At 43.6% G+C, this 15,982-nt stretch overlaps 1 protein-coding gene across 3 annotated transcripts in view; it reads left to right on the top strand.

Moving 5' to 3' along the window:
• The window catches only part of gpm6ab (glycoprotein M6Ab), a 57,892-nt gene that overhangs the window by 31,010 nt on the left and 10,900 nt on the right, over nt 1-15,982 (top strand). For all 3 annotated transcript variants that reach the window (XM_064335091.1, XM_064335093.1, XM_064335090.1), the window contains exon 2: nt 15,438-15,630. In XM_064335091.1, coding sequence (XP_064191161.1) covers nt 15,438-15,630 — 193 coding nt within the window. The remainder of the gene's footprint in view (nt 1-15,437; nt 15,631-15,982) is intronic.

Genomic DNA, 15,982 nt, shown 5'->3' on the forward strand with positions numbered 1-15,982 from the left:
GCAACTGTTTTAATACTCGGTGCATTTTACGCGTGCGGTATGCAGTATGTGGTCTGTGGCTATTGAGTCATTTGTGATTAAAAAAAAAAGGTGCATTAGGCCATTTGTAGTTGACTTGCAATGCAACGTGGAACACAAATGGTTATTGTCTTGCTGTGTGTGCGGTAGTTGTTTGCGCGGCCGGTGTCCCAGTCTTTATTGTCCCCCAGTGTCTATTGTATGTTAATAGGACGGGCTCGATTTGCATGCGCTGCTCTCTCTGGGCACCTACACCCCCTCTCCCCACCACCCCCCTCCCACTGAGCTCAATCTGTCTGCCTTGCCCGATGGTCTGGCAGGTCCAGCCTGGGCCTTTCCGGGGGATTTATATGGCTGCCATAAACCAAGGGGGGAGGGTGGGGGGGCGGGGGGGAGGGGGCATGGACCAAAAAGAAAAGATTTTCAGCACTCCCAGCACTGGATAGTTGGTGTCAGTTTCAGTCCAAAGCACTCTGCCATTGCACTCTATCGCTATCTTTTACTGTTATTTACAGTATTGTATTACAGAGAGAGAGAGAGAGAGAGGAGGGTGGTTTAATGAGGCTGTGTAGCTGCAGTAGGGCTTTGGCTGTGAACGCGGAGCTCGTCACCTGGAACGCTGCCGATGTCGTTATCATCGCTATCAGTCGAATTTCACGTCCAATCTGCTTGCCTCGACTAGTCACTCATCTGTTCTCAGGGTGGTTGGTGAAGCTGGCCAATCTCTCATTAGTCAGATGGGACAGGTGCACTTGGCTTTCCGCAGCTGCCCATACAAATATAGCACCTTATACAGATTTACCCCACTAAAAAAAAGGGGGGGGGGGTAATTTATTCATATCTAAAATCCAGAAATGTTTGTGATATACAGTATATCAAACATGTAATCGTAGACAGCATTAAAAGTATTATATCTGTTTAATTCCATAATTAAATATATTCTATATGCAGTTGCATATAGTGATATTGGCAGTAATGTATTTCTTAATGTGGGCCGTACAGTGGGGTGTGCATTGAGCTGTGTGGAATATGTATGATTTCATTAAAAAGGCAGGCAGAGGAGGGGACCTAGGGCCTCATAACCATGTCACACAGCCTAAATCCTCACCCCCCTGCCCCGGGATAATCTTCAGTCAAACAGGGGCACGCGTTGGGCACTCAGAACATTCTGAAGATCTGTTATTCTGAAGAACATGGTGGATACTCACAACATTCTGAAGATCTGTTATTCTGAAGAACATGGTGGACACCGTGAAGAACTCCAAAAACCTATTTTCCTCCATATATAATTGTATACATATTGAGCATTAGCTGAAGGGCCAATCACTTTAATAAAAGCAGGAATGCCAAACAGACATTTTCATTCACTCACACACTGTTTCGCTGTTCTTTGGATCAGATTCCCAGACAAACACAAGCCATGAAAAACATAACCAGGTCCTGTCCTGTTAGGGTTTGTAGACAAATGGGAATCCGGCTTCTTTATTTTTTTGGCTCAACCAGTTGAACCAGCTGCAAGATTTCTGGGAAGTAACCCTGACTTTTGTATTGAGAAATACATAGCAAAAGTAAATAAATAAATAAATATTACTGTAATAATGATAATGTCCATAGACCCAAAAGACTAGATTAAATCTAGCGACAATGTGGTAAAACTTTACTCTACTTTTTATCTTGTGTAAAAGGTTCTTGCACAACACAACTTGAAAATAGGGGAAATATGCAGATGATTGAGACCACAGCCTGCATGACTGGAGGGCTTAGAAGAAATGAGTAACAACATTCCCACAGCTGTGAACCAAGCAAACATGCTAGTGAATTCAGAAGAAAAACAAGCTAAATCAATGACAGCACAGTTTCAATGAATCAAACAGCATCATGTACCTCCTTATATGTACGGAACTATATATATATATATATATATATATATATATATATATATATATATATATATATATATATATATATATATATATAAAAATAAAAGCATTTAAAGCCACAGCTGTACATTAATTACCAAAAATTATACAGGAGATGATGCCATTTGTAACTACACAAATGGGGTATTCATGTCCAGTAAGAGAACAGAAACAGGCACAGTCATTTGCACAGTGTGAAATACTTGTCTGAATGTACAGCTTGTTGGCAGAACAGTAGACAGCTGTCTCAATCCCTTATACAATAGGTTGGCAATGGGCTTTTTGTGTAAGGATTACCAGTCCTGTCCCTTAAAACCAGTCTTAACTGTATTAGGCCAGCGATTTTCCTCAGGCTTCCTGGAGCCGTGTGTCGAAGCAGGGCACAGTGCTATGCCTCCACCCCCAACCGTGCGCCCTTTAGCTGCACCCTCCTGTACGATTGCCCCCACCACTCCCACCCCCACCCCCATATCGCACTGATCTCCGCCCATGACTAGCTCAGGCCAGTTCCACAAATTGTTCTTCATACTTGCTTTTATACCTATTAATAGCAATGAAGCATGCAGAGCTCTGAAGGATGTAGCTGGTGAGGTCAAATCTGGGGGCATTTCTCGTGTGACCTCATTAAAAAAAGCATGTTACAGTCATCAGTGCAGATGTGAATAATCACTTTTTTGACTATGAGTTTAATAAGAGATTACTACGATATAAATAAGGTGCTTGTAGGGGGATATTGTTGGGTGTCATAAGTTAATTGTTTTCACATGCACATTACGGTGAACGAAACTGTATACTCAGCTATTGCGTTTTTTTTTTTTAACCCTGAAAATCAGTGTTTGAGCTTTCAGGCAGGAACCCTTGCCTAATTGCCCCAGAGCACAATCTTTGTAATGTGTCTGATTCACTATTGTCCCACAGAAATTGTTGACGTACAGTAAGTGGGTCACTGCTCTCAAGTAGAATTTGCACCGTTGGTTGGCATGGCAACCCCGCTGGTCGATTAAACATGCGCGGATGATTCAGGAGCCCGTAGAGTTCAAAACCTGCTGGCTTCAGGCAGGGGGGTGGGTTAGAAGTGAAGGGAGAAGGGAGCTAAATGTTAACAAACATACAAACCCTTCACTTTTTTTCTTCTTTGTTTATTATCTGTGGGCCAGGCCATAAAGACCCACCATCCCTGGTCTTGCTAAGTTATTCTGTACTGCAAATGTTTGGCGGCACTATTGGTGTGGAGTGAATAGTTAGGGTTTGTAATTTTTGTGCATGAAAAATTGAAGGTGCCATGTCTCAAACGTACCTGAATATCACCAATTACTGTCAGATTTCCTAGCGGTCTGACAAATGACTCGATGAAGACATCAATAATACAGAAAGATTTAAAGCCTCATTTTTGTGTTATTTTTTAAAAACCCAGTTGAGGGTGCTTCTGGGGTGATTTTATCCCAGTCTGTATTGTCATAACTGTATATATTGTCATAAATCATTTTTGCACCACAACCGCCCCAGTTCCTCTGACCGACCCCTTGTCCTCACAATGCTGTGTGTATTCATGTAAAGTGAGATACAGGCAAGGCTGGGTCTCTTTGTCTTTTAATTGTTACTCGGTCACTCTTTCTATAAAGCTCCTCCTCTTTTGCTTCCCCCAAGAGGTAACCATTAGATAATTGTGACCTCTGACCTCGTTTGGATTAAAGCAGAGGCTAATCCCCCTGTTGCCCGTTTGTTGTCTGGCAGATGGGGTGGGGATCGGAGGGGGAAAATGAGGGGACGTCGGGACGGATGGACGGGGGGGTGGGGGGGCGGGGAGGGAACCCCTTTGTCGTCGGGGGCAACGCGTTCTGTTGCTCTGAAGGAGATGTGTCGTCGGCATCAAAGCAGTGATTCAGATTTGGGTCATGTAAAAATTAGAGGCAGGATCACATGCCTTGTGTTATTCTGCCCTTTGTGTGCAGAACAAAGTAATCACCAGATCCCTCGCAGTAAGAAACCTGCTAAGTCATTTCAGCTGTGTCGTAAGGCTAATGGACCACTGTATTGCCATTCAGCTGGTGGTTGTATTTCAACACAATTCACATTAATTGTGGACTTATGTTAAGGTCTGTGCATCAGTTACTATTATTTGGCACAGGACATGTAAGATTGCAGTTTCAGACCTCAAAAGCTATAACCCCAATTAATCTGGATGAACATTGTTTTTGACGTGATCCTCAGAACTTTGAGTTTGCCCAGCAATAGAGAATCACACGCAAAGCATAGCTGAAATACATTTGTCTGTTTGGGACTGCTGTCTTTGATACATTTTATAATTATATATTTTTTTTAATTATATGTACTGATCCTGCACCTGAAAAATAAATAGTTTTCAGAATCTTAATTTGGAGTTGAGAACATGTAGTTCCCTTTCAACTCAGAGCATTCTCACAGCATTTCTGCTACGCGTCGACAACGCTGGGATGTTGCCCTGACATTGCAGCAGCCTCGCTATAAAGCTACCGCTCAGGCTCACTCACGCTAAAACGCCCACAGCAAATATTACCCTGTCACTTTTTTCGACATCCCATTGACTCTGATCTACCCACCAGCCTACCAGGAGCTGAGGAGAACCACAGCCGGCGAATCCCTTCAGCCTGGTCTCTCGTTAGGGAAGGGGCCTGAATGAGAGAGCGAGCGGGCGGGCGCAGAGCGGGGCGGGCGCCGCGAACGCCGCTGAATTATTTATGGGCTCAGAGACACCTCTCGGAGAGGCAGGCGCTGAGCTGGGCCTAAATTATGGATGAAGCAGCCAGAGCTCTCTCACTCGGCTCACCATTTGTTGTTTTCGATAGTGTGCGCTCACGGGTGGGGTGGGGGGGGCAGCGCAATAATTAAGCCATCGTGGAAAATAAAGTGGACGATAAGTTTGCGGCAGAGCGGTCCTGGGGCCGGCGGTGCCCAGAGGAGACGAGACCGAGATTCAGGATGACTCATTCGGTTTACTGTGGAATGCAGGGGGTGGTATTGGCGAACTGCTGGCTCGAGAATTGGAAAAAAAATCACACTGTTTTATTTTGCGAAGTTACCGCTAAACCATGACATGATGGTGGCCAGAGTAAGGGTGGGGGGAGGGGTGCATCAAAACTGATACATGAGACATCACTACTTCCCGGTCTGTGGTGCTGGCATATGGTTCCCCTGAGGTGGGGAGGGTATGGGGGAGGGGGTCTTCAAGACAATCAGGATGCTCTAGTGCAAATCACAATCTCTGTGGTGGAGGGAAGGTCATGTCATGTGGTCATTTTTTTTGTTGCTCGTTCTATTCTGATTCACACTTTGTGGCACATTGGTGTGTCAGTCATGGTGCTTGACTGACATGTTAATCAGGCCCTGCAGGAAGCTCATCTCAGCTGCCCAGGGTTGGGAGGCAATCTGGGTTAAGTATTTTGCTGAAGGGACGCAAACACATGACCTGCTCGTGTCACTGGAGGTCCAGAGCCCTCCATGACTCTACGTCCAGCGCAGCTGGTGATTTAGTGGGCCGTTAACGTCCTGGACGTTAAGGGATTTGGACAGTGCGGAGCACGCGGTGGGGGTTGGGTGGAATCAGGGCGGGGCATTGATTCTAAGACCAGGTTTCATCAGCAGCTGTCTGTGTTGCATCTCTCTGGGGACCAGATGCTGAAGTGGTTTCCATAGACAGTGTTTATGGTTCAAGGGCACTTGGAATGACCGAGTGGCTCCCTGTTTGCACAGAACCGTGAAGGAGAGTATCCCGTGTATTTGCCTACTCCCATCCCAGGTCTGCAGATCTTGGGTATAAATATTGGGTCTTGGTTATGGCTTTAGAGAGGAGGCGGACAGGTTCCATGACATTTGATCCTATTTCAGAACTTCTTTAACTTCAGAGACAAGTTAGCATTTTTATTTCTTTCATTCTTACACAACACACAGTGTACACTACATGGCCAAAAGTATGTGGATGCCTGACATCCAGCACCCTCATCCAAAATTACAATGAACATTTTACAAAATGGTTACCAGGAATGTGAGGCTTAAGATGAAAAATCCTTTGAAAACAGGCCTGAACTACTATTTTACAAGCCATTCAGTTATACCCCCTATCTCTCTATTCTCTCCCTCCCTCTCTGTTTCCCCCTTCAGACTTACCCAACATTCCATTTAAACTTTTAAACCTATGGGCTTGTAATTCCCTTGGCCTTATGTAACCACTGTTTATGTCTTTCTCTGGTGTTAGGAGAGGCCTGCACCCCAAATCTATTTCCTGACTTGTTCTTCAGTCAGTGTTTTAATAAATTATGTGGTGGGGAAAAAAAACAAAAACAACAGGAACCTACTGGAGTGGAATCCTCACACTGTTAAGATTTTTATTTTCATTTGACGGTTTTTATCACCTCATGCCTCTCTGGTCCCTCCCTGGTGAAATTGCAGTTGCTGCCCCGGTCCGCTTCGGGAAAAAAGCAATTAATTCTCACACCATTCTCACACCTTGTAATAACCCCTTGTGACTTTGACACCACTTGGTGCCAATCAGGAATTCAGCTGGGGGCAGGAGGTGCAGCCAGTGTTTGTGGTGAGCCTGCCAGCAGTATCTTGTGCAGTGGCATCATGCGATACTTCTGTCTAGCTCAGGGCAATTGACTCTCTGGCCACCCCTCTTTGGTGATTGGATTCTATTAGAACTTCGGGAAGCTCACTCCAGTCAATTTCAGCACGCTCTGTAATAGGGTTGAGTACCGGAACCTGGTACCACTATGGCACCGGTTCCCTTATGACCAGTACCTACCGGACCGAATCGTAACAGATTTTGGTGCCACATGTCTTCACTAACTGACTTCACCCTCATGCTGACCACTCATTCAGTGACAGCAGGTACCATCAGCAAGCTAGCTAGCATTAGACTTGGTCAAAACACCCAAAGCAAAATAGTATAACTTATAAGCGTAAAGTATAATTCTAACAAGAAAATAAAACAACTCTGCAAGTTCCTTTGAAAAAAAAAAGACATTATCTAATGTTGTTGTTTATTTTATAGAAGGTACGGGTACAGGCACTGTTTTGGCACTGCCCCAGTATCATTTTAGCACCAGTATCAGCAAAATCTAAACAATTCCCATCCCTACTCCTTAGCAGTGTGTAGTTTCTCCGCATTTCTCAGCACGTTTTACTCTTGAATCAACCAACCACCCACCCCCTCTCCCTTGAGATGTGCAGCCCAGGTGATATATGGGACTGCGGCGTGTGTGTGTGTGTGTGTGAGCACCCCAGAGCCATTGTTCTTCTGTGCTCCCGATTGCTCACACTCCCGTGCCACCTCAGCCTTTCTAAAAAGCCCAGAATATACTCTTCTCTGATAAGGCCTGCGTCATAAGGCATTTTGGGCGGCGAGAAAAAGTATTAATCTTTTCTTATTTCCTCGTTTCTTCAGTTTTTTTCTTATCCCTCCATTAGAATAATCAAAAATCATTTAAGAAGTAATAGCTTAAGCTAAGCCCGGAGGCAACTTATTATATCAGACCCTCACAGCTTGCTGTACTGGGGATAATTTCATCGACCGTTGGAATTTTTATACGGTTTACAGCCTGATTTACCAAACACTATTAGAATGAAACAACCAGTCTTACCATCCTAATGTATGACTTACGCTGCCATTTATTAGACCTTTGTGTTTAGCACGTTAGCATTTTCTGGAATTGGAACTGGCAGTAAGTGAATTTCTGTTGTCACTACCCTTGTTTAAAGTAAACTGTAGCAGTGTGAGTGCTTTACCGTTGGAGCCAGCGGTAGGCCTTTGTTTTCTTAAGCTCCTTGGGTAGCATGTTCTGTTGCTATAACGATTACGACTGTAGAGTCACAAAGTCCAAGCTCTGGTTCGGTCTTAGAGTTGTTGCATCATTGTCATCTTTATCCGATGGGTTGAACACATGATTGTCATTTCAACGGCTATAGCATTAAAATTTTTTAAACTAAGCCAATCCATTGAACATATTTGTGTTTGAACGTCAAAGATATGTTTTTTACAAACAGAACCAGAAGTGCCTTCAGCATGTGAGTTCAGCATGCTTTAAAATGTTTCTGCCTTTTGCATTTTTTATTTATGCACATCTTAATGAAGGAAATGACGTGCAAGCATTGTTGAAGCGTCAGAGCAGGATTAAGTTGCTCCCATTTTTTATCTCCATGGAGACAACTGCATGAGTTCATGTGGGCACCTTCAGTATCAATATTCACATTGAATGTACAATATCTGCACAGTATTTATCATTGACGCTTAATAGTAAGTAAATAAAGGATGTGCTTTAGATACCAGAGGTCATTGTTTTAAAATGATATCCGCACACACACACACACACTCACAAGCACACAAGGCCAAGTAGCACTGTGCCTTTGCACTGTGTGGTACTGTGAGGTCCCCCATTCCACTCAAAAGTGGTAGAAATGGACGTTTTATTGACTTCCCTTGCCAAACAGCTCTGTGCTGATTAAATTATGCTGGAGCAGTGGAGGTCTGCGTCTCACAGAGGATCTGCAGGGGGCGCTCCACAGCCCCTGATTGAAACATTAAGCGATTCGGTGGCGTATTAGATTTGTCTGCATCCGGAAAGGGAAAGCGAGGCCATGAATTTTGTTTAAACTCCGTGCTTCTTCAGCCATTAGCTTCAAATAAACTTGTAAAGAGAATGGATGTGCGTATCTGCCTGTGTGTATCTGTATTTCAGTATGTCTTAAATGATAACGTGTGTGTGGTGTGTGTGTGTGTGACTGGACGTTTGTGTATATTTGTCCATTTGCATACATGTCTGTGTACATCTGAGCACTGTAAGTGGTGTTGGGAAGTGTAGATATATAGATTATGCTATGATTTGTTTGGTGTCGTTACACAAGAAATGCATTTGCGAAGGCTTATGCATCTTTGTAGTCCATCAGTATGTGTTCCTGCCTTTAGATTGACTGCATTATTCCCCTTTATCCCCCATACGCATTAATGATGTCACAGACAAACAGTCATTACATCATTATATTCCAGTCACACATACGCAGGAAACCAAGCAGAAATTCACTGGAGATGAAACAGAGCAGCCTCTGAGCTTGATGGGGCTCTGAATGCCATCGCACCCCATGTCCCTGACAGCCCAACTTGATGCATGGATGCTAACCACATTCATGCAGGCATCTGTGCACAGATTTGAAACAAACGACGGACGGAGATGCCATTGCTTTGCATATATGAAAAGGGTCTCTGGCTAAAGCGGTTAGCAGTTTGCATCTGCGACCAAGGTTAAAAGGATGGCCACAGCATCGGCAGCTGTTAGCTTGTGCCGTTCCAGCTTTTGGTAGGACCGTAAATGCATGTGGATGGGCAGCTGTACTTGTACTGACTGCTGCTGAATGCTGGCAGGCCGCTATATCAATCAAAGCCAATGAAAAGTGGGGAAGATTAAATGAATTGGCTTCGTCCAGCAAGCTAGCATCATGGCGTCAGTACTTGGGGTAGGGGTTCCTACGAGTGACACTATATCACGAATGAAGTTAATTATCCAGCCGCACACAGGCTTAATGAATACCGTCTAGGATGTGTATTTACCTTAATGGGCAGCGTGCAATAAATTAAGTAAAATGCGGCGTATAATCGTTTGATTCAGCTGACATTTATTTGGCTACGGGGGATGCTATTGACATATAAATGTTCCTTGATTGATGGGTTGAATATCTTTCGCAACAGCAAATAATCCCCCTCCCGGCCAATCGCAGGACTCTCACAGGAACATTAAAGAACAATGTCATCATGTTCCCACAACAGCGAGGCCCCAGCAGTGTTTGTTATGGGTGGCGCACTCTCCGGCTGTTCACAGCTCAGCTATCTTCAGATTACATCACTGATGTGAATCTGTGGATTTTAAATTGCTCTGTCTGTTTCATAACCTTAGATTGAAGATGGCATTGCTGCACAGCTCTCAGTGATGGAAGGGACTGAACAAAATTCAAGACATATGTGGCCAATCAGACTGGCTCTTGTGGCAATATATGTACCCTGAAGTCTTGTCTTGTACTGTATAACTATTCATGGCAAACACACACACACACACACACACACAATTATATTAATGTATTGTTACATTCCACTACAGGTATATTGAACACTTATTAAAATATCCTATGCAACACATTGCTTGCTGAGAGTCTAACAATGTGAAATCATGTTTATTTTATTGGTTAGGCTGTACTCTATATCACAGTCGTTTCCTTTTACTACCAGTTAATTTAATCACTGGCAGACGGAATTAGATCATTTCACAGATGGACGCGCAAGAAAGAAAAAAAAAATTCATATAGGCATAGTCAGTTACAAATCAATTTGGAAATTGGCTCGCAAGAACTAATCACATGCACGCAGCTTTTTTTAACTGGAGGGTGATCGCTTGCACAATGAATTTGTTACAAATTGTAAAATTCTGACAGTTATTACCACAGAGGAATAACTTTCTGAGAGTCAAAATAGAGGAGGAAAAAAAAAACTGCTTCAAGGAGGCATATCTTTGGAAGTCCATTACAGTCAATGTGCAGTCCATTGCCAAGGTGTTTCAATATTGGACTAATAGATACTAATTGAGTTGTCTTGGCTGATATAATTCAAAGACAAAGTGTTCATTGCAAATGGGGAAACAGGGCATACATTTTTAATCTTTAATTTTTAACTTAATGTCAGTTACCTGCCAGAAACAACTAAAAAAGTAACAATTTTCTAAAACAAAAAATGTAAGCATAGTTTTTCCTGTTTCCTTGTTTCATTTGCTTCTTACATTGTACTGTTGTACTAAAAAAGAAGAAAAAAGTATCCACAATCAAGAACAGACTGTAGTGTACTGTGTACTTGTGTGAGGAAGGCGAGATTGTCAGGTACTGAACACAACACAAAGATGCAGATTCAGGGCTATATTTGGCCGTGGGTATCTGTGCACGAGCATAGGCATGTATGAGCTTGTTTGAGCTGTGAACGTCAGATAATAATTGGCTTGTAAAATCAACTTTGTGCGTGTACGTGTGTTTTGTGTGCACATACTTGCATATTTACGTGTATGTGGATAAAGCATTAGCCAATGCAGTAATCTGGCACATGTGCACTGTGTGCTCTACGACAGCTTCTGATTGGCTACATTCCTGTGCACAGGCATGACTGGCAGTTTTCTACTTCAGGGGAAGAAGCACTGCCCCTGTGCCGTGTAAACCTTTGGCTTTGAGATCACTGGCATTAAGGTGAATTAGAGATCTCTCTCAGATAGCTGCTGTGCATTTATGACCACTGGACCAACCCAGCATCTCCCTCCCACTGATCTGAGGCTCTGTATCAGGACAGCTTATGCCTTCAGTGTACATTTTCCTCAAAGAGTAATTCCACTTGCTGTTTCAGCATGGCTCCGCCTACTACAGAATTATGAAAAATTCTTCCTGGGGCTGGTTGGAGTGGGAGTGTCCATCTCATTTGCATAAAGTGTTCTCTATGCAAATTAGTTTGTACAGTGTAGCTGCACCTAGCTGTTTTAAACTCGGATCAAATTGTCCTACTAGGTGTTGCTGATCAAATTTGACTCAAGACTCAGCAATTACATGATCTATTTCTCACCTCAAATGTTTTCAGAAACATATTTTAGTGGGCTGTTTAGGTGGAATATGTGAGTTTATGAACAGGCAGCCATGTTTATCTGGTTTGAAAATATTGGGCCAAACAGCAAAAAAAAAAAGAAGTTATCTAGGGTATAATGACCCTTTAAGGGAAGTTGTTCTGGAATGTTCTCTGCAGATGCCAAGCAAGAAAAATGTATAAGCTGTTGGAAGTTCAGCAACTTCGTGTCCACCTATCCAAGTTTTATCCAGAAGTCGGATGCCATTCTAAATATCTGAAGCTGAGAATAGATCAGAAAAAAACAACAACAAAAAAAAGAAAACAGGGCAACTAATGTATGGTATTCCCAGAAAACTCAGCCTGTTGCTCATACATATTAATGAGTGCAGAGAGGAGCATTCCCTCCTTTAGTTAAAGTAATGTTTCTGCTTTAGGCAAAAGCAGAGGATTACCATTTAAATGAGTTTTAACTCAGGTGTGTGTCCCTCATCCGGTGGACAGGGGCTTGAAATGGCGTTGTGCTGATAAGGCGCTATTGGGCTCACCGAGCAATCCGTCTTGGTGAGAACTCTGGAATAAGCCCTGGATGTGTATTAGCTCTGTCTATTTCACAGCTACCCTGTGTCAATATTTTCTGGAGGAAATTTCTATGCCTCATTGATCAAACCGCCACTGCGTGAACGCTGCTTGTTTATTTCGCATTTTAGATGTTGCAGTGTAGAGGAGCCACGGCTGGGATGTTAAATCATAACACTTAAAATGGCATGATATTAAAAATATTTATTTTTATAGTGCTTTCTATGTGTAGTGCGCTAAGTGTGCATATTATTGAGTTTGCTGCATTACAAGTCTATTTTTTCAACCGGAATTGGGTGTAATACTAGAACACCCTTGATCTGAAATTATTGACCAAAAATACATATCATGTTGGGATTTCTTTTTTTTTTTAATTGTAAGTTTTCAGTGTTGTACCCTTAGCTACACGTTGAGCCTTATTAGTGCAGTAAGTGACATAATGCTCAAATTTGTACCCATCTGCTAATACTAATCATTCAAAGCATGGTTTCCTATTTGTCAGTATTCAGAAAAAGAGCTGCCAGGTAATACTCTGCACCCATGTTAGTAATGAAGGGAGGGGTCAGGGTATTATATTATCATTGGCCAGTCTGGAGTCAGTGGAAGCTGTGAATAGGTGGGGGAAATGCATGTACAAAAAAAAGTTAATTAATTAAAATCCCCATGGAGACCAGATTTGACAGATCAGTAAGGAGCTGGCCCATGAGGAACTGAACGGCTTTCCTTAGGCCATCTATCTGTCTTTGTCAGAGGTCTGCAGGGTCAAGGAGGGCTTTGTGTGGGGGTCAAGAGGCCATACTACCTCTATACTGCCACCAGGGGAGCACAGACAGACTGTAGGCTGGATTTTGGGGTCAACTGGTGGTCAGTCTGTCAGGGGACAATGTAAGGATGTTGGGGTGGGGGCTGGAGGGGTGAGAACATGACTGGTGTCCCCACTCACCACTCCATGGGGAGACCAGTAAAGCTGCTGGTTGAAAAAAGGGGGCAGGGAGGTTGAAAAGGGATTGGGGTGGGCGTGGGGGTAGGGGTGTGGGCGCGGAGGGGGGCCGCATATGGATGCTGCCTGGGAGGAATGAGTCATCACAGCCTGTGTCTGAGAGCCCCGTACCGCTACCTCTCTCCCACTCAGCCAGGGGGAAAACATCACGAAAAATCCTGACCCATTCCATCTGATGCTCATCCCCACCCATGCGTGCGCGATAATAATGACAAAACAGCCCGTCTCATTGCTTCCTGCAAGCCGTGAATCTGTAACTGCACTTAATGGCCGACGGGTCCGATGGCATTCCGCCTCCGACTCTGCGCTAGACTCCGGCTTCTTTAGCATTCCTCGCGTGCATCCGAGCTGATTTAAATCCAGACGCTCTTCCGTATTCCCAAATGAGGGAACGCCGTGACTTTATTGTTCTCCTGCTCTGAACCGGCTGTGGCTTCCACGGCATTCGAGTACCGGGCGATCGCCTCCAATCTTTGTCGTCAAACTCTTGGCATCAAATTCCATGTCCAGATGATCAGAATGGGGCCTTATACAAAGAAGCAATGGTTTCAGGATCACCAAATGTCCGTTATTTCGAATAGACATTATGCATTAATAATATTTATATAGTTTGGGTTTAGGGCCAGCATGGTGGAATGGCATGTTGTGTTTTCTCAGGGGTCGAGCAAGAAGGCTTGTACATATCTGTGTCAGCTATAACTGAACACAGATTCTACTCGGCTAGGGATAGGTTACTCCATTTGAATTCCAGAAAAAATAATAATACTATTCCATATATTTACTATCCAGCATTTATGTTTTCAGTAGTGGTAACTAGAAGCACAATGGGCAATTCCAAACTAGTGCGGAAAAGAGAAATTAAAGGCAGTTAAATGTGTAGGAAAAAAAGCTACAACCAGGCGCACATAAATCACAATACACAGTACATAATCTCTACACGTAGACATGCAGACAACCTGCACACACACTGCTCTACACACTCAAACATACAGCGAGTGAACAGTAGCTGTATTTAGCAGACGGCCCCAGTGGGATATTGATCTGAAATTATATCCCACAGAGATCAAATCCCAGACATAGGTTACATTATTAATTTTCCCGCTCTGGGTCAGTAGATCGTATCACCTTTCAGATGAAGAGATTCACGAGGAGCGCAATCCCTGCACCCATTTGCAGTAGCGGAATGAAATAAACAGGGAGGAAAAAACTATGAAAACAATCAATCTTTTTCCTACCTACTCTGGCATGCAAACGGACTCTCTGAATTTGCACTGCATCAGAAACATGAACATTCTCACCAGATATTCAACTGCTACTGTTCTTTCATCTACTTTGCTACTCAGCTGCATCAGTCTGCCCTAACTGCGCATGAAGCTGTACTCCTCTGACACAAAGACTGCATAGCCCAGTTTATGGACTGTGCAGTAGCTAGCAACATGGGATCTTCTGAATGTAATAGAGAACATGGCACTGACAATGGGATGGGATCATTGGACTTCAGAAATTGGGAGAAGATTGAAATATAGAGGAAGAAAACATTTTTCCTCTATATTTTGTTTCTTGACTTTCTGTGTAAAACACATTTTTTGTGTTTTCCATGCTGAAGAGAACCCTGAACATACTCCAGTCAAGCAAGGTCTGAAAAAGCCTGTGGAGGCATAAATAGTATGGGCTATTTTAAGGCGTGGCGTGCATGTCTAATGATTGTGTATTGAAACATCGACAAGATCTGGGGTGACGCACAGTTGAATTTCCCACAGTGTTTAACAAGCAAATGATCCAAGCCAGTGGTCCAATATGGACCCATATGGATTAGTATGGCAGTTGGGGGAGGGGGGGGGGCGGTGATGATACAGACATTTTCATCAAATAACTACACAAAATAGGACATTTGTGAAAAAATAAACGTGACAAAACATGGTTGTATGGGTGTGATTGGTCACGCGTGTCACTCTTATGATGTACGGTCGTTTTGTGGTCTGGTTGCGGTGCCCCGGTCTTCAGCTCCCAGCCTCGTTCACTGTGAACCGTAAATCGCGTTCGCTCACAGCAGCCTCAGTGGCTTCCTAACATGCGCTGGCCCCTGTATGGGCTGCGGGCGCAGATCGATACTGTTTGCGTGCTGTGTATTAAAGCACTAAATCTGCTGCCGGCAATTTCTTTTGAAGAGCGCCACAGAAAACGTTCCGCCCGGCGACAGGGAAGTGATTGGTCAACTGTCAACTGGCTCCCTTGTTTAAATCCGGGGGGTGTTCTGCTTTTTTTAATGCATATATTTAGGTTTGTATTTATTTATTTATTTTCCCAGGGTGCTTTGAGTGCTGCATCAAATGCCTGGGCGGCATCCCGTATGCCTCGCTGATCGCCACCATCCTGCTCTACGCCGGGGTGGCGCTGTTCTGCGGCTGCGGGCACGAGGCGCTCTCTGGCACCGTCACCATCCTCCAGAACTACTTCGAGGTGGTGAGAGGACCCGTTGACTCCCTGGACGTCTTCACCATGTGAGTACCCCTATGACAGCAGCAAGAGCTAATGCTTTGAAGAGTTGATTTTTTTCGAAGTCAGTGTTCTAGAACTCCATTGCTGTCAGTTACCAGTAGTGCTTGTTACATCAGCATTAGAATGTTCAGTTAAGAACATTCTGATCACACAGCTCGTTATTTATGCATTGCTGGTTGTGTTAATCTTTCACTTTTTAAAATTGATAAAAACCTACTTGTGCATGTGTACTTTATATATATTAGATAAAACAGAGTGTGCTTAATTATTTTCTGTAAAGGTTTTGTAGCACTCTACAGACCCACCAGTGGATGATTTAGCATCTGCCTTCCCCAATGTGTGTGAAGAATAGCA

Source organism: Anguilla rostrata, chromosome 5 (genome assembly GCF_018555375.3).
Source record: "Anguilla rostrata isolate EN2019 chromosome 5, ASM1855537v3, whole genome shotgun sequence".
NCBI lineage: Eukaryota > Metazoa > Chordata > Actinopteri > Anguilliformes > Anguillidae > Anguilla > Anguilla rostrata.